Source organism: Triturus cristatus, chromosome 7 (genome assembly GCF_964204655.1).
Source record: "Triturus cristatus chromosome 7, aTriCri1.1, whole genome shotgun sequence".
Taxonomy (NCBI): Eukaryota; Metazoa; Chordata; class Amphibia; order Caudata; family Salamandridae; genus Triturus; species Triturus cristatus.
The window spans coordinates 171,258,782-171,286,472 of record NC_140590.1 but is presented as its reverse complement, the minus strand read 5'-3'; the positions used below and the strand labels follow the sequence as shown (position 1 = coordinate 171,286,472).

Genomic DNA, 27,691 nt, shown 5'->3' with positions numbered 1-27,691 from the left:
ATAATTGGAGCTAAGGGGCGGGCTGATGGGTGAGCTGGCTGTGAGGCAGGCTGGGAAAGTTCATGTCTCTGCATAAACTCAATGACGTCAAGGTAAATTAAAAATGTGTGCCTTACTTTTCAAACAGCTTGCACGCACTGAACTGAATTCAGCTGAAGCCGGCCATACATGATTAAGTAGACCTTCTCTATGCTTGTGGCCTGGGCCCACCACCAAGTGTGTGCAGTCCTGTTCAGGATAACCCTGTTGCCGTTTTATGTGACTGTGTTTTGAGCCAGAGCAAGAGCATGTTGATGGGACGCTTTCGATTCCCTCCCACGTGTTCGGCAGCAGCTTTGCCTTCTTCGTCCTCGCAATGGGCTTCCAGAATTTCGGCGTTGCTATTTATCCGGCCCGGTGCTGGTGATCTTCGGAGCAGTGGAGATCCGATTGCGGGGGTTGGGCTTCATCACCTTGAGCTCCCTAGGCCGCCGCCTCACCCAGGAGTTCACGCTCATTTTAGCCGGTCTGCTTGCCTTGTTTCGTTTGGCAGTTCCCAAAAAGGTAAGCTAATTATATCAATTATTTTGAAACTCATTATCAGATTCCAGACGTGTTTCCTCCTTCCCAACTTCTACAGGGTATATTCTTTAACTCGTTATTAACTTTAATCTGATAAAACAGTCGAGTCAGGGCCTCCGAGTTTTCACTTCACTGTGTTGTGTACTATTTCGATGTTTGCAGTCTGTGTCTAAAGTCTAAAAATAAATACAAGTCAGATCACTCCCTTTGTGAATGGCATATTCTGTGTGCCTGTAATGTTATGTGGAAAAATGGTCTATGTTAGTCTGTAAAAGGAACAAAAGCATTAGCAAGGCTTGTGATTAGGTCATAAAGCTTGAGAGTGCGTTCCTCTGCTCTGCCTAGAATGTGCAGATTAATCCACAGCCTGTTAGTAAAAAGACGCTTCAATGTAAAAAGGCACCGTTTGGAATCTGGCATTAACGGATGGATTTCGACAATCTTTAAGGCACTGCCATATGCAGTTAATGGGTGCGTTTCGTTCACTTGCGATTGAGAAGTGCTCCAGCGCCTACAAGTGCAGCCAGTTTGTTAACTGAGACTGCAGTTAGCTCTGGCGCCTCTGCACCACTTCTAATTTACCTGGAAGTGCAGCCGTAGTGATTTCCTGAAATTGCTCCCGTCTTTAATTTCAATCCGTGCAGCTACTCTTTCTAGTTCCTACAATTACTGCTATATCTACTGTATGGAAATGTTTGGCTTTTCACGTTCTTCTCCATTTCACCAAAACTGACTGTCACGGAGTTTATATGTGTTAACTCTATGAGCGCTGGCACATTCTGGGTATATATGAATACAAGTACTGGTGAGCATGGAGCCTAAACCTAGTTGGTGCCTGTGACTGCGACGTAAAGGTAGATTACATATGCTCTCCCAGTGCTTAATTTGAACTGGCTGTTGCAGGTGGGGCCCACGAGCACTGACCGTTGCCTATTTTTCATAATCAGACTTTCGCCGAAAGCAGAGAGACAAAAACATAAAAAGGGGAAAGAAAGAGGTAGAGAAATATGGAAAAACAGTGACACAGGAAGAAGGCAGTAACGAAAAAGAATGTGCACGAGTTAAGGGAAAGGGGTGACTGGTGCTGGACGAAATAGGCATGATGTGGAATCAAGAATACGTGCCACCTACTGGATTTGAGCAAAACTTTGGGCACCAGCACTTACTGTTTTACAAATTAAGCACTGCGGCAAACTGTATCACGTATCACTTCTGGTTGCCCGGAAGTGGGAACGCGATGGGGGAGGCTGTGACTAGGAGTTACTGTATCTGAGAGGTGTTCTGCCCTGGGGAGCTGACCAGACCGACAGCATCAGCGCCGTCAGGCGTGTCGTCTGGATGAGTTTATTCTGTTGCTCTGCTGGAGGTGTGTGTCACACCGGTAGCTGCAGGAAGCAGAGCATGTCTGCACTACGAAGCAGGAGCATGAAACCACCACAGGCCTGCACTGTGCATGTTCCTGGTCAAAGCTCTGAGCTACAGTCGCTAATGAACATTATCATCTCTCACCCACGTGCAAAATGCTCTCAGGTACGTGCATCGCTCTCAAACCAGTGAACAGCAGCTTCATGCATTGAACACATGTATAGCTCGAATCACGTGCTCTAAGGCTGCCTCCCCCAACACACAAGCTTTGGAAGGTGGTTTGCACTGTTTTGAATACGGAGGCCTAGCCACAAAACTTTCCTGGATGTCTTTCAAAATGATGACCGAAAGACGCTGTGAAAAGGGAGTGCCTCACAGTAGAGGGAAGGTAAGGGAGCTCAGGACCTCCAAGCACGATGTTACTAAGTGCAATGTCTCTATTTTAAAGCTATATATAGACTAATAATAACTCTAATAGTCAAACTAAATGGCATGTTTGTTTTAATTACTCTGATTTGAATTTGGATTTGCACTACTCTCATTCCCTTTTCTAATGTTCTTGTTCAATCACTTTCCACTTCCTTCCTCCTCCGTCTCTAGTGTGTGGATGCACACTTTTTGTTACTAGAACACTTTTAAAATCTCTATTATTAATTTGTGGGTTCTTCCAGCTCTCTAATTTTTCTTGCTCGAATAAGAAGCAATTGACATGTGCCTGTTGATTTGTTAAACCCTGCTCACGCTTGCAATTATAGACTGCATGCCGTCCACGAAGCTGAAAACACCAATACCCCAATTGACATCATTCAGTTAACTGCGACATACTGGACTTTCCACATCATATAGGACAAAAGACCAGCTGACTAGAATGGTCTTAAATGATGTGCTGCTCAACGGAGATCCACATGAGGTGCGGACATTTTGTGAAACAAAGAGACAGACCTTTCAAGTGGGGATAGCATGTAATCCGGACCTAAAAAAGTAAAAAGGCATCTAATTTTCAACATTGGCTCTCTTACATTCCTTTGGGATAAGGACTGTAGAACACCCAATAGTTGCTACTGTCATGCTGCTTCACTTCAGCCACAGTCTTGCATGGAAGCTCCCATAATGCATCTGTCTAGGGTCCATTAAATAAACCTTTGCCACTATGTGCTAGTTTTCTGGTACGTGAGAGTCAGCAGTGCCGGTTAAGGATGTGGGTGGGGCAACTAGAGTAAGTGGGTGGAGCCACTGGTAGAAGAGGGTGGAGCCGAGGGAAGTGGGTGTGGCCTCCTCAAAAAAATTGAGCACCTTCACTTCATATTTTACAAATTAAGCACTGGGCAGCGCCAAAGGTGGAGGTGAGTATTGCGCTGCACACGTCCGCAAGGTCTTCAAGCGTCTCCCCTGCACCCGAAGGAACCACAGGCCCCAAGGAGGGGGGGGTCGGAGGGATGGGTTGCAGTGCTACTGGGGGAGGTGGTGAACAGGGGGGGACTCAACTCCCCTGGCCGGGGACTTCCTTGCCCGCTTGCGGGGTGGTGTCACACTGGAGCTGAGGGACAGACTAGCCATGAAGGTCTCTTTGTCTGACTGTTGGGCAAGGGAGCTGAGGGGAGTTGATTTGGATGAAGTGGGTCGTGAGGACTGCGGACTCCCACTTTGTCTGCGTGTCTGCCCGTGTGCCCTAGACCCAGTGGGTGTGCCTTCTTCCCCCCTGAGTGTGCGTGCCAGGAGGTGTGCGCTCGCCCTTCCCTGTTGGTGTGCTGCCTGTGTCAGGTGTGGTGCCTGCCTGGCAAGGTGTGTGTGTGCTAGGGACAGGAATGGGAGTGGGAAGTGTGGATGGTGCAGGGGTAGGTGGTGGGACGAAGCGCTGCAGGAGACCCACTGCTGCCGTCAGTGACGAGTCCATGGACCTCAGCAACATCTGTTGGTCAGACATCGCTGATGACATGCCCTCTATGTACCGGTCCTAGGATGCTTGATTCCGGTCCAGGGAAGACATGGCTTGGCAGTTCGGGCTGGACTGTTCCCATGAGGCACAGGGTCAAGACTGATTTGCATATGGCCATGTCTGAACTGGGGTGGCGTAGTGGGCAAAAGAACGATGGATTTAACCCAGATCTCTTGACTGGGGGAGAATGTCTGCATTGTCAGCATTCCGTCCATCATTTGTTTGTTGTAATGCCCTCTATGTACGACACCATCTGTGTCAGCAGTCTGGTGTGGCCATGGAGGACAGTCAGGATCGATGTCTGCCCAACCTGCAACTGCCGCTGAATGTCCACAGACTTGGCAGAGAGGGCAGCAGGGGAGACAGGGGCAGGGGGTGCGGTGCCTGGCACGAAGGAGACACGTTGTTGCCCTACATGGACAGAAGGGACCCGAGCAACTGGGAGGGTGGTGATGGGAATGGAGGGGGCGGTGACAGTCGTAGTGCTGCTGCCAGCTGTTGGAGCAGCCTCCGCCCCCTCAGGGAGTTCAGCCTCGGACCCGTCTGCGTCGTAGTCGCTGGTGGTACTACCCAGGTCCTCCGCCGCACTCCCCTCGCCCTCCGTGCCACTTGATGCAGCCGATTCGCCAGGAGTGGTGGCACTGGTGTTGGATCCCTCCTCCACGTCCGTGCCGGTGTCTCCCTCGGTGTCCCCCGATGATGCTGTGAGCAAGGTGAAGAGACAGGAAATAATCAGTCACCTGTGTACATCTGACACATGAGTCCAAACTAAATAGGTCACAGTGCATATCATGGAAGGCATCATGAGGAACATCTAGAATACCCAGCACATATGTAAGCCCTGCACTCCCCAGTTGGTTCACCCAACATGCCCCCTGAAATAATGTACATCAGGACACCACGGCAAATAACAGGATATCCAATTGTACAAAGAAGCTAGTGTCTGTGAACAGTGGAGCACAGGCAGACCATGACGGCATGCCACCTCCTGGTCACTGTGACCGAAATTGTATATGTGCACCCAATGCCAAAGAACAGATGCCAATGCTGAAGGGGTCCCCACTCTCATAGACCTGTGAGACAAACCAAAAGTTAGACTATCTGATCCATTGGGAAGCACAAACCTGTACACAATTGACATATTTGGAATGTGTGAATGTCCCACTTGGGGAACAGGACACACATGTGCATGAATATCAGAAGTCACACAAGGAGGTGCACACTAAACTACATATACACAGTCATTGTATGAGCTGGCCGCCTATTGGCAAGAAGCCAATGTAAAGAAGAAATGTGGTATCAGGAAGTACATACACATGGCACCACGGTTGTCGGGATGACTTTACACCGTGAAGATGGCATCAGCAACAACCAAGGACTAACCCAAATGCTAACACACTGTGGGGACAGGGATATGTCTACATTCTAAACAAAATTGGACTGAAATGTGGCCATGTTCGAATTGTGCCAGCGTGTTCCACAAAAGTGTAAAAGTGGCACTTGTGCACTCCCTTGGGAGACATCTGTCATGCAGGCACATCATTGTCCTTCACGAAATCTAAGTGAAGCATAGAAACTATTGGGATATGTTGCCAAGTGTAGTGAGTGCCAGGGCACATTACTTCTTGAATAACAACTTAAAAAATGCCACCTGTCACATGGCCATCCGTAACATGATGACACAGTTGGCAACACATCTGACACACTACCTGTAATGTGGATTGGCACACATGTCCAGACACAGGACAATGCATTAGCAAATGTCTCTGAAATTGTGTTGGAATAAGGAGCACCTGCACTGAGGAGACACCCTGATGTGAACGAAGAATGTCCACACCGATGTCAGCACACACAGACCAAACCACATAGCATCTGGAGCACACACCGGTGCCAATAATGGATGAGCATGAAACATGGTTTTCCACTTGTGACACATGCTGCAAAGCACAAACATGACACTCTGCACAACATCTAATACAAAACGGTTAGATACCGGAGGGTCAGAGGGAACATTTTTTGAGACCGCACAGGATTATATCCCCAAACAAAGTATTAAAGACACTAAAAACCCTGAGGTCTGGAATAGCAAAAAAAGAAAGATGAAAAGGTGGTGTGTGAAATGAGAAACAAAAGCCCAATGCACCTGGTGAAAGGGCAATCCCTTAGGAACGTAATCACTCACTCACCCTGGGTGACACGCCCCATCACATGGGATTTTCATCCCAAAGAAAAATCTCAGTCTCTCTGGGGGCCGCAGGCCCCTCTACGAGAGGTAGGAGCTCAAGGATGTTTATATTTTGCACTGAAGGGTGGACTAAATCCACATATGAAGAGCTGGGTGTGAGTAGGGGGTGCTGTGCTAATAAAATGATAGTGCAGTAAGAGTGTGTTAAAACTAGTTACGGGACGGCAAGGAGGAATCTCTTTAACACCGCCGTACCGATGCTAGATTAAAAATGTGAGCCCCACTAGTTCAATATAACCAATGGTGCAATGCATAAGACAATGGTCAACATGTTTCAGCCAAGGCGCCTAAATAGGCTCGGCTTTCATCAGGACCTAGTTAGCTACTGCAAAAAGGAAAGAATAGTATAAGAACTACTCAACAAAGGATATCGTGAACACCCCGAAGTTGCTTGTCGGGTGTACGTACACCCGACAAGCAACTTCGGGGTGTTCACGGTATCCTTTGTTGAGTAGTTCTTATACTATTCTATACTATTCTTTCCTTTTTGCAGTAGCTAACTAGGTCCTGATGAAAGCCGAGCCTATTTAGGCGCCTTGGCTGAAACATGTTGACCATTGTCACATGTAGCACACTTTAGAGAAATACAAATTAGGCCAGGGAACAATGCCACAGAGGCAAAACTATGCAGAAGACATTGAGAATGGGCACAGTTTTGGATGACACACATGATACCGAGGCAAGGGTGTCTTAGGGTACTGTAGTGGGCACACTGCTCCATGGTCCTGGAATTATCTGACTGTAACCTGAGCTACCGTCCCGGCACTATGCATATCTCCCACTCATGCACATCATGTCTGAGGCCACAACATCGGTCATGCATGCTGCAAGTCTGTTGATTTGAAAACTCACACTCCTATGTTGAGACTCAGCATCAGTGCCAAATGATATAGCCCCCCAAATGACTGAACAGGACAGGGCACAGGCAAGGTAACAACACATGTCTCCGACCCCACCCCCACATGATGCAGACAGCAATGTGCACTTGGATTAACTGCCAGCCTAGATGACCATGTGCAATAGTGATTACACACAGACCAGGGAACACATGTCAAGGAGGGGAAAGGAGGAAGAACACCAGCGGATTACTTTGGGCAACAGAATATGCAAAGCACATATCAACCCTGGCAGTGTATCAATGCGACTGAGCACTTCCAAAAGCCCGTGACACACAACAAACACACATGTACCTACCCCCTTCCTGCTGCTGCTTCTCCTGTAACCGCCTATCCATGTCAGGGAAGACCACCGCCAGGACACGCTTCATCTGGTGGGTCAGGCACAGGCACCCGCGGTTCTTGCCTTCTGGTGAGTCCCCCAGCAGGACCCGGGCGATCCTCCTGGTCCAGCACCGGATGTCCTGCCAGCGTTTCCTCACCTGTGCCAGGTGCCGACTGTGACCCTCCACGGAGACCACGGCCCTGACAGCCCGCTTCCATATCGTCACCTTCTCGTAGGCGGTTACCTGTGAGGATGCCAAAGTGAGAATAGATCACTACACCTGCTCCATGTCACAGAGACACACATTAGAACAACTTTGATTTGTTGCACAGGGCATAGTATGCAGCAAAATAATAGCACCTTAGTCATAGGGACATTCGCCTCTGTGTAAGGCCCAATGCACTACATGGCATTGGAAGTACACAGGTGGCATGAGGGGTGCGACACACTCCCTGATCATGGCACACACTGTACATCACAAGCAACACAAAGCAGATGGCCAGCACCTCCAAGCAGTCACATGCCCCAGGCCACTGACCCAACATCAGCAGACTACACAGACACCCACAGGAACAGATCATTCACCTGCCAGTGGCAACAGCCAATACAAACCTCACTCTGCACATGTGCCACTTGCCTGGGGGGTGCAATAGGCGTGGGGCTAGCACAGCAAGTCAGACACACAGCACGGATCACTTCTCACATCAGATGGGCAGTGCAGTTGCCTCCTCCATGCAGCTGTGGTGCAACACTTCACATAGACACTCACCCACATGACAAGGAACAATCATACACATCAATGTCCAGATCATTCAGACACTCTCACCACAGCTCCACACAACTCACACACATCTGTGGGTACAATCACCTGTCACACGGGGGGAACACTGACTCACCTCAGGACTATAGAACAAGAAGGGCCAAGAGGATTAGGCACGCTGAATGTGCCATGCAGCATGCATTGAACGTCACAGTAAGCACTATGCAAGTGAGGAGTGCACACATGAACCACATCGTGCTCTGCATGACAGATATAAGCCATACCCCCCCCCGGGACCCACTCTAAACAACATTGCATGGCTTTCACACCTGGACACAATGTCAGAAGTGCCAGTCACAAGAAAAGGGGCACAGTCTAAGGTAGCTGAGTCAGCACTCACCTGCTCCCCTGGTCTGCCATACAGGCTGGTGTACTGTGGGAGGATGACGTCCAGCAACGCCTCATTCTCTTCCTGTGTGAATGGCTGGGCCCTCTCCACAGTCCTTGACATGGTGCCAGAGGAATCACAAGCAGCAAGACACTGAGACAAAGGCTGACCGAAGCGCCTCCTTCGGCTCCAACGTACATCATCCAATCGGAGGGTTCCCTTTTCTCCACAGCTCATTGGAGAGACAGTCTGCAGCCTCAGGTTGAGTAGCCAATCGTTGCACACCGCGGGCTATTTTCGAACGTGGGGCGGGAGCTTCAGCCAACCAGAGCAGCCCTCCGTCTTCGAGTGCATAAATAGGGCTCTTGCCTGCTTGAACGCCATTCTTCCTCGCTCGTCGTTGAGAGAGACCGCTCCTGCCATGGCCCGCACCAGGCAGACAGCCCGCAAGTCCACCGGCGGCAAAGCGCCTCGCAAGCAGCTGGCCACCAAGGCTGCCCGCAGGAGCGCGCCTGCCACCGGCGGCGTCAAGAAGCCTCACCGCTACCGACCGGGCACCGTGGCTCTCCGCGAGATCCGCCGCTACCAGAAGTCCACCGAGCTCCTCATCCGCAAGCTGCCGTTCCAGTGCTTGGTGAGGGAGATCGCCCAGGACTTCAAGACCAACCTGCGCTTCCAGAGCTCCGCCGTCATGGCCCTGCAAGTGGCCAGCGAGGCCTACCTGGTCGGGCTCTTCGAGGACACCAACCTGTGCGCCATCCACGCCAACAGGGTGACCATCATGCCCAAGGACATCCAGCTGGCCCGTCGTATCCGAGGCGAGAGGGCCTAAGGAGGCACAGCGACCCGATCAACCACCACAACGGCTCTTTTAAGGGCCACTACCCGTCACCTACGAGCTTCTCTTGTCTGCCATGGCATGTTCTACAGGTGAGGGTGGGCTGGCTGAGAGTACCATAAGTACTGGGTAACTTATACCGGCACAGGGAAGCCAGAGCACTCCCTGTTCACAGTGCACGGCCACCTCTTCAATTAATAAAGAGCTTTGTTTGGGTAGAGGGTCGTGTTGGGATCCGCTGGTCACAAGCCAGCGCTGTGGGGCATCTGTGCTCCCGGTACATCGGGTTCATGTCTCCGATTTCGGGAGCCGTTGCCCTTGGTCTTACAGTACAAACAGAACGTGGCCCCACGCACACACTTAAAACTGGTCACCCAAAACATGGAAAACAATAAGCCCGGGGGCAACCGTGCGAGTTCCGCGTGGGCTTTATTTAACGTCACCGTTACATTACAGAGCTTGTGTGACACTTGGTCCCAAAGAGGGCTCATTCATATAAACATGTTTATTAAAACGGGTTGCCCGCTCCATCGTCCCTCGGTCTGCAGCAAGCCCCGTGAGAGCAGGTCTTGTGCGCTCAAAATTACCGTTTTAAACACTTTTTTCTCCGGTCATAAATGAAGCACATTAGCTCTTAGGGGAGGACGTGAGTGGCCCTTAAAAGAGCCGTTGTGTTCGTTGGGGATACGCCTCGAAGCCTTACTTGGCGCTGGTGTACTTGGTGACGGCCTTGGTGCCCTCGGACACGGTGTGCTTGGCCAGCTCTCCGGGCAGCAGCAGACGCACTGCGGTCTGGATCTCCCGGGAGGTGATGGTGCGCCGCGAGTTGTAGTGGGCCAGGCGGGAAGCTTCCCCGGCGATGCACTCGAAGATGTCGTTCACGAAGGAGTTCATGATGCCCATGGCCTTGGAGGAGATGCCGGTGTCCGGGTGCACCTGCTTCATCACTTTGTAAATGTAGATGGCATAGCTTTCCTTCCTGCTCCTCTTGCGCTTCTTCCCGTCCTTCTTGGGCGGCTTGGAGAGCGCTTTCTTGGAGCCCTTCTTGGGAGCCGGCGCGGACTTGGCTGGTTCAGGCATGGTCGACAATCTGCACCGCTTCCTGTGGAGCCGAGAGAAATAAGGCAGGTGCGCCCGGCACTTGTATTTATAGGCTGGGCGTGTAAAGTAGCTGCTTCTCTGCTCTCCCTTCTCATTGGCAGGCAAAGGCAAGCCCCCCACCTCCTAGTGTACTGCGGTTCTGGGACTCTGATTGGTGAAACAGAAGCCCTCCTCCCTCCAATGAGAAGTACTATCAGCGCCTAGCTGTCAACCAATCAGATGCACCCGAAGTCTTTATATCGCCGGAGTCCCGCAGAACAGCAGTACCATTCTCTCTGTTGTGTGAGTGAGCCCCTGCATCGATCGCCATGTCTGGACGTGGAAAGCAAGGAGGAAAGGCCCGCGCTAAGGCCAAGACACGCTCTTCAAGAGCCGGGCTCCAGTTCCCCGTGGGCCGTGTGCACAGGCTGCTCCGGAAGGGAAGCTACGCCGAGAGGGTGGGCGCCGGTGCCCCAGTCTATCTGGCTGCAGTCCTGGAGTACCTGACAGCTGAGATCCTGGAGCTGGCCGGCAACGCGGCCCGGGACAACAAGAAGACCCGCATCATCCCCAGACACCTCCAGCTGGCCATCCGCAATGACGAGGAGCTGAACAAGCTGCTGGGCCGAGTCACCATCGCCCAGGGAGGAGTCCTGCCCAACATCCAGGCCGTGCTGCTGCCCAAGAAAACCGAGAGCCACAAGGCAGGCGGCAAAGCAAGCAAGTAAAAGGCCCGCAGACCACCGTGGAAACACACCCTAAACACAAAGGCTCTTTTCAGGGCCAATCACAGACTCCATCAAAGAGCGTATCCGTGCCAAGATGTTACTCTGGCGGCTTCATAGTTGCGGCAGCGCCCGCACCGTCGCTACATAGGAGGGCATGCCCAAGCCCTCGGACGTACACATAAATGTTGCCCCCGTCCCAAAACCTAGCTTGAGGCCGACAATAATGTTTTTGTAAAAAAGAATACCTTTTTATAGGGGCAGATTACAGACTTGCCACAACCGGGCGTGACATGTGGACAGTGTTACGGGGTTGCAGGCGGCCGCACACAGCGGGGTGGTGCCGGTGAGGCCGTTAATGTGATGGCTCCATTAGAACATTTCAGAGCCTTATGTTCATAGTGGGAACGGGCACCGAGCGCCAGGGTTAGGCGGGCCGCGGTGACGAGTGGGGGCTGGGAAGGGAGGCGTGTGTACTTGACTGTGATCCGTGCCCCGGCGGCAGCTGCTGAGCCCACGACAAAGAGGCGGCTGGGAGCGTGCTCTTTTTCAAACGGCAACGGCCGCTCCCTGCCGGGGCCGGGCTCCCTCTCGCCTTCCGTTGAGTCACGTGGGCGGCTTGAAGCGCCCTAGCTGGTCCGCCGCAGCTCCTCTGCAAAGGTTGTGCAGGCAAGTGCCCTCTCATGGGTTCTGGCTGACTTATATCTCCCTTGCTGGGCTATTTCATGAACAGGAGTATAGAGTGATTGGTCAGACTCATTTGCATCCTACGTTTCCTCCAATCCCTTTAAACATACACTAGTGACAGCATTAGCATTTTTTCAACTTAGCTGCATCGTGTCAAGTCAACAACCACTTTGCAACAATGTATAATGTGGCCAACTGCCTGTTCCAGGCCAAATGATGGAAAAATTTGAACTTTTAAGTGGGTATCCATGACAACCAGCATGCTTGGAGGCCCTAATACTAGTCCCTTATGTGTCCCCATTGTAAAATTGAAATCCCCACACAGGTACGGTGCGTTTCACACGTACCCGTATGTCACCACTACTCTAGTACTACGGCCCGTACCCGCGTGTGTAAAGCCCGTAGCACTATGGTAGTGTTGCCATAGGCGTACGCCATAGTGCTACGGGTCATACCCGCGTGTGTAAGGCCCGTAGCACTATGGTAGTGTTGCCATAGGCATACGCCATAGTGCTACGGGTCGTACCCACGTGTGTACAGACCGTAGCACTATGGCGTATGCCTATGGCAACACTACCATAGTGCTACGGTCCATACACACGCGGGTACGACCCGTAGCACTATGGCGTACGCCTATGGCAACACTACCATAGTGCTACGTCCGTACACACGCGGGTTCAACCCGTAGCACTATGGCGTACACCTATGGCAACACTACCATAGTGCTACGGTCCGTACACACGCGGGTACGACCCGTAGCACTATGGCGTACGCCTATGGCAACACTACCATAGTGCTACGGTCCTTTCACACGCGGGTACGACCCGTAGCACTATGGCGTACGCCTATGGCAACACTACCATAGTGCTACGGTCCGTACACACGCGGGTACGACCCGTAGCACTATGGCGTACGCCTATGGCAACACTACCATAGTGCTACGATCCGTTCACACGCGGGTACGACCCGTAGCACTATGGCGTACGCCTACGGCAACACTACCATAGTGCTACGGGCCGTACACACGCGGGTACGACCCGTAGCACTATGGCGTACGCCTATGGCAACACTACCATAGTGCTACGGGCCTTGCACACTCCCTCAGAGAGTGTGTACAGTGCGTTTCACAGCTTACACTGGTGATAGGAGGCGCACAGGAAAGGAATGGAGGTGTCAGACTCGCACAAGGATGTACATCAAGTCATTGTCAGCGCAGTCCTTCATGTGTAGGGCCTAGGTGTGTCAGGCAGTGATGTGGCACATGTCTCCTCATGTGTTAACCCAATAGTTGTGTCATGACCTGTGTACACATGTCATGTGTGAAGGGGCACTATGTGGCGCACTCCCCCTTCACACCTTTTACATGTGTGCATGTAGTTGAAACTTGTCAAGCACTGCATCACTGGCATGGCACAGTCACCAACACCCGCAAATGTCCCCTGATGCCAGGTACACGGATGATGACACCTGACATCTCACTACCAGCATGCCACAATGTGACTATGTCATGTGTGTGTCATGTGTTCCCATGATCTTGCTGTTGGTGTTCCGTCAACGGCATCTGCTGTGGCTGAATCCAACATGTGTGTCTGTGTGTAGATGCCCATGTCACACTATTACACACACCAGGACACATGTGGAAAAACACGTAACGTGTGTCAGCATGCATCGAACTGGGACTTGCGAGCTTAGGACATATCAGCGTAGTCTCAATGTCTGTGTGATCATGTTTGACATGTACCCCTTCATGGCAAGGTGTGTGGTGTGTCCATTTTCCATGACATGTGACCTGTGCATCCAGCTTGGCACCAGCTATCCGTACGAGATGACTTCCTTCAAATGCACATATGTGGATGTATGTCACTCCTGTCATTTGTCTGCCTGTTCACTCACACTGCCCCACAGCTACTTTCATGGCATGTCATGTTGCCCTTGACAATCCACGTTGGTAGCTGGCTCTTGGTAGGAGTATCACCTTGCTGGCATACGTGTGCAGGTTGTATTGCACAGTACAGACTCTGTATGTAGTATATGTGTATTAGCTGTTGAACATGTGCTGAGTGCATTGACATTGGTGTAGTAATGTACTCAATCTTCGTTATTCCTTCCAACATTCTGCAGGGCACCGCCTCTCCCCCGAACAATGCCAGACTTGGGTGCCATGAGGGAACGTGACTGCATACGCTGCTACAGATTCACCCAACAGGCTGGCACCACACCTCCAACCGCGACATAGTTATCCGACTACACTGACCCCCAAGATGAAGGTGATATCAGCCCTACATTTCTTTGCCACTGGTACATTTCAATTCACCATAGCTGATGTGGGTGGCATGTCCCAGACCATGTTCAGCCGTGTCCTGCATGATGTTTTAGAAGCCATGTTGGAGCACCTGGATGAATTCATCCATTTCCCAACTCGTGAGCAGTTGACAGGTATCAAGGGTGAGTTCTATGCCCTGGGAGGGATGCCCCATGTAATTGGGTCCATTGATGGGACACATGTGGCTTTGGTAGCACCACAGGCACAGGAGGTAGCCTATAGGAACCGTAAGCATTACCACTCCATTAATGCCCTTGTGGTGTGTCTTGCTAACATGCTGATTTCCCATGTCTGTGCACGTTTTCCAGGGTCAGCACACGATGCCTACATCATGAGGCGTAGCAGGGTGCCAGAAATGATGCTGCAGCTGCACAACGAACGAGCATGTCTTGTTGGTGGGTAGACTCTGTTTGTACAGTATTTAGCGGTGTCTTAGTATGTGATGGCATCTCCTGACCCACTTCTTTACATGATGTTTCCATGTAGGGGACTCTGGCTATCCCAATATGCCATGGCTGGTGACGCCTCTCCGCAACCCCAGAACAGCTGCAGATCACCGTTACAACAACGCCCATGGGCAGACCAGGCGAGTGATTGAGAGGACGTTTGGCCTCCTGAAGAGCCGATTCCGGTGCCTCCACAAGACCGGCGGGTCCCTCCCATATGCACCGGTGAAGGTCTGCAAAATCTTCCTCGTGTGCTGCATGCTGCACAACATGGCAGTGGAGAAAGCTTTGCCACTCATCCTGGATCCTGATGAGCAGGACCATCCACCCGTGGAGGATGACGGCCTTGGTCACGAGGCAAGTGAGGAGGAGGAGGAGGAGGAGGAGAAGGAGGACATCCGGAGTCAGCTCATACGCAACTTCTTCTCATGATGGTGAGTCCCTGGTTCTGAGTGTGCACGCTTGGAGCCTTGTGTGGCAAGTGTTGCAATGTGTGTGTCCAGCTGACTGTATGCTAAGTGACTGTGAGGTGTGTTCTGATGTGTCACTCGAGTGCTGATGTCATTCCACACATTTCAGCTGACACACTGATTTGACAACTAGCATGGTGTCAACCTTAGTCAATTGGAGTACATGACCATGCATGCGGATAACTATGTTTTTCCTGACTTCCTGTTTGTCTCTCATCCCCAGGTCGTTGCGCATGCTGTCTGCTCGTGGAATCGTTGTGCTCCTGCTAATCCTCATGAGTATTGCAACGTGTGCTGAATCAGCGTTACATGCACGGACATGGTGAAAAGTCTCCTTTGGGTAAGGGTTACAGCAAGGCATTTTGGGTGTGGTAGTTGCTTGGAATCTGTGGGCACTGCTCCTGTGCAGGTTTTGTTACTATGCATACATGTGGACTCAACATGGGACACATGACATGTAGCATGACTCATATGAATTGATGGTCACACTTCGTGACAGTCATCTGTAATGGGATTGTGGAATTTGATGAAGGCATCAATGTGTGTACAACTTCCCTAGGAAACATACGGGAGGCTACGGGTGGACATATTCCGGGACATCCCCATGAGAGGCTCAATGGGGAATTACAGCCTCTCCGTGTGCAGCAGGGGATGTTTGGCTCACCCCCATCACTTGTGTGGCAGTACAATAGATTTACAGCATCTGTGGTGCAAAGGGGGTGTCCAGTGTAGGTCCCACATGTTATTCCTCTAGACCTGTGAGTCAGTTAATATTGATGCTTTTGCATAGGTGTGAGCCTGAGTAATAAAGGTGTTCCTCAGCCTCCAAGGTGCCTCATCTCTGTCAATGCAGGTCTCTTGCCACTGTGCATGCGGCATCTCTGGCATGGTTGTCAAGGATTGTGCATATGTGTCTATGTGTAGATTAGCAACCTGCATGCTGTTCTTCATGTATGTAATTATCTATTGTGCATGATGTCCATGGCTGTGTATGTGGTTTGGCATATTGGTCCCCGCAACGGGCCGTCAACACCTTCTGGGGTGTGTTTCTTGTGTGCAGCTCTGCCTTCAGTTTCATGATCCGCTGTCAGTCATCTTTGGTGATTGTGCATCCTTTGTCTCTGGGTGTTCCATTGGAAACCGTTTACTCCTTCCTTGGCATACACCTGTTGCAGTGGTCCTATCAGACATCCTAGTCTTTGCGTGGATATTGTGTCATCGTTCCCAGGACATGCCGCCTGCTGTTGCAGCCACTGCAGCAAGGGCACACGTTTTTTCCAGATTTGGCAACACACACACATCAAAGATGCTCCTCCCTTCCTCCCTCTACCCATTCATTTGGCTGTCATCAGCTTGTCTGTGCCACAGTTGAGTCCAGGCGTTGCGAAAGGCTGGAACCGTCTGCACATGCAACGTGCACATAGCACGACCCTCAGGTCCTTGCATGACCCACATCACACTACAGTCTGATGTTGCAGCCACCCTCCAAGCAAGGTCCATCCACTCATCTCCCGCCTGCTCTCAGGCATACACTAAGCGCACACACGACACCTTAGCATGATGAGTGTGCAACTCCGACTGGCTACACAGCGCTGCCATGCCTTACAGGCCCTGCAACACCCACCAGGTCATGTCCCTCCTACTCCCCACCGGCTCTGTACCTCTGCAAGGCCATGGGAGTGGGACTCAATGCTTCTGCATGTAGTATGCTGTCGTCGTGAGGCACATGGCACAGGTATCATCTCTCAGCGTGTCAATCTGCAATGTGTCCAGGAGCCCCCTCTCCACCATCACATGCGCACACAACCTCATCATCAACTCGTATGCCATTGCAAGCCAGGAGCTCCTCACCCTCACCAAGGACGCAGACATTTCCTGTTCCAATATTCATGATTGCATGAGATCCATAGATGTATGTCAGAACAGCAGCCACCTGAGGCTGGACTTGTACAGGACTGATGTCAACATGTGAGGATTGTCCCCTTACAGCTGGGTCAACTGCTTGTGTCCCACCCGCCGAAGCCCCGCACAGGCACCCAGTGTCCACGCACACAAGATGTTGTGCATCATGGATAGCTTGCTCACATTAGCCATGGTAATCACCAGCATCTGTACCTCACACTGCAACACCGTCTGCATTATGCACATGATCCCCAGATGGATCCACTCCAAGGAAAGACGGACCATCCCCCAGGTCCACGACAACATCTGTGTCAAATACTGCCCTGCCCTCTACGGAGCAGCCACATCCAAACTCCCGGGACACTTGTCCACATCCAGGCAGCATCTGCACACCTCTGCTGCAACATCCTGTGCCCCTGCCACATCACCGTCCAGCAGAGATAGCTGCAATGGATCACTGTGTGCTGCAGGATGACCTTCAGACTCCCCACCCAGACTCAGGAGGCAGGCCACAACCCTGACCCAAAACCAACCTTGTACCACTGTCATCCGAGACCCCGTAGTGCCATCTCCGTACATCCAACCTTGACCTGGCCACCATTCTTCAGATCCACCATACTCCAGCATGCAGGACATAGTTCTCCCACCTGGGAACACATACCTGGGACTCCCTCCCCGGGAATCTCCAAATGAGGCATGACCTCTACGCCTTAATGTTACTCTTCCAAATAGGTGTGTCCACACAGTTTCCCTAGCACCCCCTCAGCAGCTTGAGCCCATCACAGGTGAGTATTGTGCTCCATGTCTGCATTGAATGATAACTTGTGACCCATGTGTGTCCTGTGCCAGACTCAGATCCCAGGGTATGGATGGGTGGAGTTGGTTCAACACTCAGGCATAGTTAGACATTTACACACACATATGTTGTGGACTATTGCCAAATGACAGCAACATCTCATGACAAGAAAAAAAGATTTTATTTGTGGTGGGGTGAGTCTTTTGGTAGATGTACAAAGGCGCTCTACCAGGTGCATAGAATCCAAAGTTCACAGGGGGAGATGGCATCCTTGTCAGTTGGAGTCATCAGAGTCCAGACCACAGTGTTGGTCATCATTGGTCAGACTGTGACCAGCAAGTCCATGTGGCAGAGAATGTCATTGGGTGAGGTGCTGCTGTTGCGCCAGAGGTCCAGGTGCCAGGCCAGGTGACCTGGGAGATGTGGCTGGTCCGCTGACTCTCACGGTCTTTTCCGTGGATGACCCACCTTCCTCGCGGGACCCTCAGATGCAGGCCTTGACGATGTCTGTGATGCTCCGTCGGACGAATCCTCCTCCTCCTCCCTCCCTGTGGCTGGTGGTGGTCTTCGCTTGGTGGCACAGGGAAGGTTGCCCATGTTGTCGGCGATCAGATGGAGTGAACGGCTCATGTCCGTTTGCACCGCCAGGAGCTCAGCCAGTCTTGCCTCCATCCGTCCTTGGTGTTGTTGTTGACTGGCATGTTGCTCGGCCTGCAGGTTCTTCATCTCGTCGAGGGTCCCCTTGATGTCTGTGAGGCTGGACACTACCTGGCTGATGCCCCTGGTGTCACGCCGGTATGTGTCCAGGATGTGGCGTATGTGTGCCATGCCGGTCCCCTCAGCTGGCTGGTCAGGTTCTCGCCTCCGCCTGCCTCCACTCCCACCACCCCTGCCCACACGAGCCTGACCTTCCGTTGTGGGCACATCAGGTCTACCGGACCCCTGAGGGATTGCATTAGTGGTGTCGTCTGCCTCCTCCTGGGTGCCCGGCGAACCTTGTCCCTCCAGGTCAGACTGGCTGTGTTGTTCAGTGCGAGCAGGGCTCCTGGGTGTCTCCTGGGATGTGGCAGGAATGGGGGTGGTGGTTGGCAAAGATGTACCTGACGCAGGTGCTGCAGGGGCTTGGGCACCAGAGGGGCCAGGTTGTTCGGGGTCATCCACGGAGTGGTGGGAGCCATCGCTGCCGGTGGGATCATCTTCACGCTGAGCCTGGGACTGTGATTGTTCCCCCTCATTGTTGGGGGGAGGTCGATGACGTTGCCCTGTGTGTGAGAGAAAGACAATATTAATGCTGTTTCATGCCACATCCATGTTTCATACATATTCAAGTATGCACAGTTCCTCCAGGTGGTTGGATGTGCCTAGCATACCTCTCAATGTACACTTGTGGATGGGTATGTTGTGGGGGACAGATTGGTATGTGCTCCTGAGTGTTTGACCAGTGGAATTTTGACTTGGATGCTTATTTGGCTATGGATTGGTCTTGTTGTGTCACATGTCCATTGTGAGAGTGTGTAAATCTGTTGCCTGCCCCAGGGGTGTGTGCTTGTGTGAGGGGGGGTTGTGACCGGGCCTACTGTTGGGTGTAGTGTGATTAGTCATTGGGTCTCCCAGGTGATGTGTCTGTCCCCTCATGGTGCATGCTGGCATGACAGTGAGTGTGAGTTCCTGTGCTAGGTATGTGAGCTTGTGGAGTTGTTGTTGAGTGTACAAGGAAGGTCTTGTGCTGCCTACAGCAGGGCCAAGTGTCAGCTACCTTGTCAGCACGCTGCCAGTCCCTGTGCATTGGGCATGGTGCATGGGTATGTACCTAGGCCATATGGGCTGTGGGCATTGGAGTCTGCTTCAGAGTTGCACAATGTGTTGTGTGAGCCCCACTCTCCCAGCATCCCGGACATCCAGTCTTGGGTTTGTGGTTGGTGTGCCCTGGGACATGGCATTGCCTTTATTTGTGAATGGGGCATGGAGACGTTAGTGGCATGAGCGTGGTTTTTGAGTGTGGTTGTGTGCGGTGAGGGGTTGGGGTAAGTTGCATGCATTTGTTGTATTTGTGGTGTGGATGCCATTCCCCCCATGTTACGTGAGTTGTTTGTGTACTCACCAGGCTCTGCGACTCCTTCGAGTCCGTGTACTCCCACCGGCGGCAGCGTAGCCATCCCCTTCTCCTCCCTTGGATGGTAATGTACGGGTCTGCGGGGCAGCCCACCTCCAGTGATGTTACTCTGGGCGTATTCCTCGTTCATTTTCCTCTTGATTGCCCTGCGCAGATCGTACCACCTGGCTTGGCATTCATGCCTGGTCCTTCGGATGGGCGCAACTGCATTCACCTTATCGACGATCCTCTGCCACAGGCTTGTTTTTTGGGCTATGCTGGTCTGTCTGACCAATGTTCCAAAGAGCTGTGGCTCGACTCTGATGACTTCGTTGACAAGGAGGTCCAGCTCCGCTGTTGTGAACTTTGGATTCTTGTCTGTGTGCATGGTGTGGGGTGTGGGTGTGGATGGTTGTGGGTGTGTGGGTGTGTATGTGACGGTGTGTGTGTGAATGTGAAGAGGGGGTGTTTGTGAAGGAGGTTGTGTGAAGGTGTGTGAGTTAAGGTGCAGTTGAGGTGTGAGTAAGGTGCATTTGTTTGTCTGTGGGGTCTGTCATCAGTGGGTCTGTTGCAAAGGCTCATGGGCTGTGTGTGTGGGCCCTTTTTATTGGTCCTTTTGTGGGTGTGGCTGGGTTTGAATTAGTGGTGGGTGTGTTATATGAGGTGGTTGTGGTTTAGGGCCTCTGTTTGCCTGTTTGGATATGCCAGGTCAGTCATAGAGATGTATTTTGTCATGTAGACGTGTTTTGTGGTGTTGTGCGAGTCGAATTGACCCTCCTTGTGCTGTTTTACAGTGTCCTGGTTCTGTACGAGTATATTTCGCGTAGGTAAGGTTCGTACATACGCGACGCTGGGTGAGGGTGCTGTGCTACGGTGTTGGGGTACGATGCGTACAGGTGCGGGGCTGTGCTACGGTGTTGGGGTACGGTGCGTACGGGTGCGGGGCTGTGCTACGGTGTTGGGGTATGATGCGTACGGGTGTGGGGATGTGCTACGGTGTTGGGGTACGGTTCGTACGGGTGCGGGGCTGTGCTACGGTGTTGGGGTACGATGCGTACAGGTGCCGGGCTGTGCTACGGTGTTGGGGTACGGTGCGTACAGGTGCTGGCTGTGCTACGGTGTTGGGGTGCGGTGCCTACAGGTGCGGGGCTGTGCTACGGTGTTGGTGTACGGTGTGTACTGGTGCGGGGCTGAGCTACGGAGTTGGGGTACGGTGCATACGGGTGCGGGGCTGTGCTACGGTGTTGGGGTACGGTGCGTACGGGTGCGGGCTGTGCTATGGTGTTGGGGTACGGTGCGTACTGGTGCGGGGCTGTGCTACAGTGTTGGGGTATGGTGCGTTCAGGCGAGGGGCTGGCCTACGGTGTTGGGGTACGGTGCGTAGGGGTGCGGGGCTGGGCTACGGTGTTGTTGTACGGTACGTACGGGTGCGGGGCTGGGCTATGGTGTTGGGGTACGGTGCGGAGGGGGGTACAGTGCTGACATATGGGGGTATGGGGCTGACATATGCGGGGTGAGGGGGGGCTGTACGTCTCGTATCCGGGCACCGGTTTACCCGTGTACATGTGTGCTACCGCGTTCGCTCCATACAGGGCCTTTTACATGCGGTTGTGTTTTCGGATGGGCGGTACGGATCGTACTTGCGCGCTCGGACTTCGGTTTTACGATTTGCACGTAAAAGTTTACGACTCCCTATCGACAGCTTTTCCCGACGCTATTCGGACGTAAAAAATCCCAGGTCCCTCTTGTACAATTTTCCCGACGCTATTCGTAGGTATTTTTCACGTACAAATCGTACTTCGCTGTTTGTAAGGAGCTTGTACGATTCGTACGTGAAAAATTACGGATACGAGTCGTACGCAATTTTTTTTTAAAAGATCGGAATCGGCACCTTGATGTTATATAAAAATACATTTATAAAAATAAATAATTTAGAATAAAATGTAGCATAAAAATATTGTGACTATATTGTTAGTTAAATTGACCTCTTTTGCTTTTCCCTATACTTTACCATTGGGAGCCTCCACAGTCAAGGCAGAGTTCTCCTTCTGTTAAGGTATAGGAAAAATTGTAAACGTTTATTAAACTTTATCAGAAATTAATAAAAATATTTAATGTTAAATAATAATGTATAATAAAGTTATTATAGAACAAAATAAACAAAATGTTATAGCACTATGAAATCAATTTCAAACTAATTCTTTCATTAATTTAAATAGAATATTTAAAATTACTTTTTAAAAGTGTGAATTAAAAAATATAATTAAGCGAAATCATTACATTTATTTATTAAGCAATAATAGTTATCAAACGTTATATATATCATTAAGTGAAAGAAATGCAATTATTTTTTTAAACAATTTAATATTACATTATTTCATAAAATTGAAAAAGTTTGTAAAAGTATTTTATAAATCCATATTAAATATGCATTATTCATTGTTTTTTTTAATGTAATGCATTATATGTAAATATATTTTTTCATCTATTTAAAAATTGTCATTTAATTTAACATTGTTTCTCTTCAGTCCGTACCTTCATTATTTTATATGGATGGCCTTTGCACTACTAGTGGTTTTCCATGTGTGGTGCTGGACTTACTACTGCTACTACTATATTTTTGGCAGCAATAACTTACTCTCATAAAATTGGCATCACCCCCTTTCAGGGGGTAGAGACATGTAAGCCTGTACTTTTGGGAAACTTTATATTATGATTGTAAAATTAAATAACACACATTTCTTACTCAAGTGAAAGTTTCCATTGTGGTTTCTTGTACATGAGTATTTATGCTTGTAGTAAACTGTGTGTTAATCCTCCCTTCTAAATAAAAATACCCAATTTAAAGAAGCTTACAGTAATAATATAACACAACCTGATGTCTCTGTCACGCTTTAAGTTGTGGTTAATCTTGTGCACACTAACCATCATTGTATTAAATCCAGCTCATTCTAATGCTTGAGATTATATATGTTTGAGTGCAAGGATGTCCAGTACAAACAAACAACTGTGATTATAGAATGACATTTTTTGCCCTGACCCTACACTAACTAGGTGGGTATTCATAGGTGTAGGCCTGTCCCTTAACATAAGTAAGGTCCTGATCTTGCCCTGTAATATGGATGGGCTCACAAACAATGCCTCTAATTGTTTGGTGTTAGTCTACCATACCAAAAAGAGTTGCAGCATCTACAGCTGTTGCGCCATGGTTCCTTCTTCAGAAAATTCATATTGTAACCATAGCATTTTACTTCTGTCAGTGTAGAGTAAGCCAGTGGCCCATATGTGTTTAAATCTCACTTTCTGTACTAAACCATATCCTAGAACTAACATATTAAGTGTATACATGTTGGACACATGTATATGACTGATATGGGGTAGTTGTTTGACTGCAGACTCTGGTGTTCCGTGAATAAATTGTTCTTAAGTTGAGACCAGCCTTTTTCCTCTGACATGATACCTATTTTGTTGGGATCTTTAACGCAAGATGTAGAAATCTTTCAACCTTTCTGCTTTCTAAACAAAAGGACAGCAGCCAGTGAGCCCAATGCTGCGCCACCTGAAATGGTCACTATGCCAAAAAAAAACGTTGCCCACCTCAATGGCCAGCTGCACACTAACTAAAAATTAGACACAGTTTTCACATGAGTGAGAGAAGCAACAGAACATTAGTGTAGACCACACTCAATGTTCAGACAAAATCTTGTGGATCTTTGTTGTTGCGTTAGTGCTTTCTTTATTATGAATTTCGAACAGTGCAGCCAACTTAGTTCTCCTTACAAAGGCTTCATCAGGGCAAGAGATGTGCCTCTCTGACTTGTTTGAAAAACAACTCCTCTGCTTTCAACTTTTGTGCTTCGTTTGTGTTTCAACTAGGGAGAAGAATACTCAGCAATCTTATCAAAGGACTGAAGATTATATTTAGATAGAATATCGGAAACAGAACTATTGTGGGCCAAACTATGTCAAGAATATTGAGGACATAAATATTGTTTTAGCAAAAGGCCAGAAGTGGATTTTTCAGCAGCCAGAAATCTTCACCCATAGCATAGGCCCACACATCTACAATGACTACAGCCACTTACTAAAACTGATGCCAACTGTGTCTGTTTCTCAAATTTAGGAGAAACAAAAGCCATTGTGTCTACACTGGAAAGAGTGATGGAGCAACAGCTGTTTAAAACACATACTGAACATGGGTTCTCTATCAATCAGGTTGTACAGTACCTTGTAATAATTTGTGTCAGTGTCTTGCAAATAATATCCATACCATCCACCCAGGTCCACTGTCGTAGCTTCTCGCCATCCTTGAACTTCTCCCTATATATTTCTCGGCTGAGCCCTTATTTCCTGGTCAGGGCCTCTTTCATGAGGGGATACTTCATCCTGTCCGCTTTCCCTAGGGTTAACAGGGATAACTACTTTCACTGGGAATGTGCCTCCGGAGGATGGCCCCCAATCTCCCTCAGGGACCCTGTGCATCTCTAGGGCAACCTCAAAGACCTCAGACAAGTTGTCTATGTCATCCCTACAACAACATTTTGTTCCAGATCCTTTGGTATCTTTCCTCCAGTGGACACTGAAATAAGGTTGCCACCTTTGCTTTTGGAATCTTAGACCCATCTTATCTACCAGTAGAAGTGTCCATTCATCTGTGGCTCTGTCTGTCTCAGCCTTTTCTCCTCTAGTACCAGCCCTGTAGCAGCCTCCTCATTGAACTTGGCCAGCTGCAGTTTAAGCGTCCTTTCACATTGCTTACTGGCACATCCTGTGCATCCTTGGGGAGTTGAATTGTATTCCTCCTGCTGCTCAGGACTTGGGTTTGTATCCTTGTCACAATGACCACCATGGGAAGGCCACAGCAGAGAGAGATAGAAATCACATTGAATCTAGGGGTGGGCAGAGAATTATGCTTCGCCGGCGGGGTTCACGGACCTTTGGCCACTCCATGCTCCGTGCTCGGTGCGGAGTTCTGAAACACTGTGCAAAGTGGCGTGGAGTGGAGTTTTTTTCTCTAAAGCTGCTCGCCAATGTTAAGTTGTTGATCACTTGCAAGAAAGAATTGCTGGCTAGACCACCCCCTGGCACGTTTTCTTAATGTGGGCGGGTGCATTAGTGCATGACCACTCACATTGAGAAATTTGCTGCTCACATTGACGAAGCTGTAGCTTGAGTAGAATGTTCACTCGAGTGGCAGAAAGCAGCAGCGCCGTCTGGCACAATGCGTAGTGCCACTCCTGCTGATTTTGCAGTACTGGATACACTCCCAGCACTAAAAATCAGTGCCAGCAGTGAGATTTAACAGACTCTGCTGCTGGCAGACCTCAACAGAGCATCCCAGAGTAGTTTTGGAATTTCGCTGAGTTACGCTGAGCAGAACTCCACGAACTCCACCTAGGCCTAATTAGATCCCATCCTTGTAGCCAAAGGTAAATCCCTTCTTGAAGTGAACCAGTCATGAATAAATAATACTTAAACCTATTTATCTTAAGAAAGATCCTAGATTTGGACCAATCTGCACAGCTCTCAGATTGTTTCCTCCTACCCCTCCTTTCTCCTCCATGTGAGAAGTTGGCCTGGTAAGTGGGCACCTTGCACCAGTCCAAATTACCCTTATGATGTATGAGGTCAAATATAACCTTTAGACAGCTATCCTAGTGGTAGCTTTGGAGAGCAGCCTTCAGGCTTCATCTTGAAGGAATGTAAAACAGCTTTTTGTACCAGAATCTTATTTCCTATATTGACAAAATGAAAGGAGAACCACACAGTAGTCATATAAAAATATTCACTAACACTCTCTAGTATCCTCTACATGAGGATAGAACACAAAGCACACAACACGAGATCAATAGAACAGTTGTAAGTAGCACAAAAAACAGTGGGTTCCAGGGGAGAGCAAACCATATACTAAAATAGTGGTATGACAATTACGACTTGGATCAAGACTCAGTCTAGAGCACGTAGAATCACTGGGACCCCAAGGAACCACCCAAGGTGAGTAAACAGGGATCCCACCGAGGACGGGTGAAGTGTGTGAACACGACAGTGGGCTCTGTACAATTCTATGGGAAAGTCGCAGTTGCAATTTTAGAGTTTTAGGACCCTGCTAGGAGGACTTTGTGCAAACCCTTTGGAACTTAAGAGGTTAGAGAGCCACCCCACCTGTGGATACTGTAATATCCAAGCTACCTATCCCAGAGGAGCCGAGTGCATAAGTCTGGAGTGGTGTCGGAAACCGTTGTCGTTCTCAATGGAGGGCTGTGAAGAAGTACTGCTGCCATGAGGGTGAAGAGGGTCCAGAGGATTTCAAGCCTGGATTCAGGAAGGAAGGAACCTCAAAGCAGAGGGGACAGAGTCTGGATCACTTCAGAGTGACCAGGGACTCGGTAGACAAATGCCCACTGATGTTGGGTGCTTCAGTTGCGAATAAGGGATGCTTGACTCTGCAGCCACGAGGACCAGGAAATGTCGAGGATGACCAGGAGCTGGAGGTAAGCTGTCCCGCAAAGGATGTCGAGTGCTGAAGGGTCGGTGTCCAGATGGAGCACCAACAAGCCTTGGCAAAAGCAAAATATGCAGGAAGGTCAAGCAGATTATGGTATGGACCAGCAAGGTCCAGGGGACTCACCAAGCAATGGAGAGTCAGGGCACATCTGGAGCAACCAGGAATGCCCAACAGAAATCAAGATGGCCCTCAGGGAGACCCACAGGCCGAAGAACCATGAGTCGCGAGGGGACCTCGAGCAAGATTGCAAAGTACTAGCCCACGGAGCACTCGGTGTGAGGAGGCTGGAGTTCTTTTATGCAGTTACTGCTCAGGGTCAGGACTATACGGAGTCCAATGCACGAGCTCAGGAATCACCAACAATCATATGCAACTGCAAATGGATGCAGTGCACAGGGGTACAGGTTATGCATTCCCCACAAGGGATACTGGCCTCAAACTTGCTGAGAGAGCGGATCAACCTCAGGGACCTTTGAAAACCCACTTCTTGTGTTGCTGAAATCTTTGGAGTCTGCAGGAGCTTAGGAGCAGCAGACCAGTCAGTTGCGTTCAGGTGCCTGCAGTGCAGGGGAGTGACTCCTTTACTCCAAGGGAGATTCTTTGGTTGTCCTTAGTGCACCACAGGCTCTGCACAGAGCCAGTATGGAGCAAGGGCACAGACAAAGCTTCGGACGGAGAGCGAGACAAAGTCCGGCCCAGTCGATGTCCAGCCAAGTCCAGAGTGTTCAGACGGTGGAAGGTCAGTGGTTTCTTTTTGTTGAATCTTGTCCACGTAAAATCTAAAGTCTTACATCCAAGAGGGTTGGACAGATTTGGGGAACCCTCCTAAGGGAGGGTCAGGACAGAGGGGTGGTTACACCCCTGTCCTTTGTCCAGTTTCGTGCCAGAGCAGGAGCCAATGGCTCCCAGAACTGGTTTGAGCTGGACTATGCTCAGGGACACCAAATATGCCCCCAGTGCCGACTTTCAGGCACTCTCCAAGTGCACCCCCTCAGCCCCAATTCACTAAATCCTGTCTGGGAGGTGGTAACACCTCCCTGTGACAGGATGCCTATTGTGCTGCCTTCCTCTGCTCGAGCTTGGCTCAGCAGCAGGACCGCAGAAATGTGTCTCTGGTCGACAGCATCCATTTTGTGTTGACCGGGTTGAGAAGGCTGGCACCGGATAGACCAGTTACTCTTTGAAGCTCACTTCAGAAGGGTGGAATCATGCCTGCACACCGGTTACCGGTGTGGAGGTATGATTCCTAGGGGTTTGATAACAAACACAATATGTTTCTATGCAGCCGTGTTTTAGACAGCATTTACCGCAAGGTTATAATGCACCCCTACCTATATGTCCGGCTGAGTTA

The 27,691-nt window shown here is 50.2% G+C and overlaps 3 protein-coding genes across 3 annotated transcripts; 2 read left to right on the top strand and 1 right to left on the bottom strand.

Moving 5' to 3' along the window:
- The first annotated feature begins 8,897 nt into the window (after nt 1-8,897).
- Nucleotides 8,898-9,308, top strand: LOC146809145 (histone H3-like). Its single transcript, XM_085615952.1, has one exon. The coding sequence runs from the start codon at nt 8,898-8,900 to the stop codon at nt 9,306-9,308; it is 411 nt and encodes a 136-aa protein (XP_085472078.1).
- A 191-nt stretch (nt 9,309-9,499) lies between these two features.
- On the bottom strand, nt 9,500-10,394 carry LOC146809144 (histone H2B 1.2-like). The gene has a single exon (XM_085615953.1). It carries the CDS (start codon nt 10,392-10,394, stop codon nt 10,014-10,016), a length of 381 nt encoding a protein of 126 aa, XP_085472079.1. The 3' UTR covers nt 9,500-10,013.
- Nucleotides 10,395-10,723: 329 nt separating this feature from the next.
- LOC146809143 (histone H2A type 2-C-like) lies at nt 10,724-11,122 on the top strand. Its single transcript, XM_085614832.1, has one exon. It carries the CDS (start codon nt 10,724-10,726, stop codon nt 11,120-11,122), a length of 399 nt encoding a protein of 132 aa, XP_085470958.1.
- Nucleotides 11,123-27,691: the final 16,569 nt, after the last annotated feature.

What these genes read in the sequence shown, in the direction of transcription:
- LOC146809143 (XM_085614832.1), top strand. Translation starts at nt 10,724, where the DNA reads ATGTCTGGACGTGGAAAGCAAGGAGGAAAGGCCCGCGCTAAGGCCAAG.
- LOC146809144 (XM_085615953.1), bottom strand. Translation starts at nt 10,394, where the DNA reads ATGCCTGAACCAGCCAAGTCCGCGCCGGCTCCCAAGAAGGGCTCCAAG.
- LOC146809145 (XM_085615952.1), top strand. Translation starts at nt 8,898, where the DNA reads ATGGCCCGCACCAGGCAGACAGCCCGCAAGTCCACCGGCGGCAAAGCG.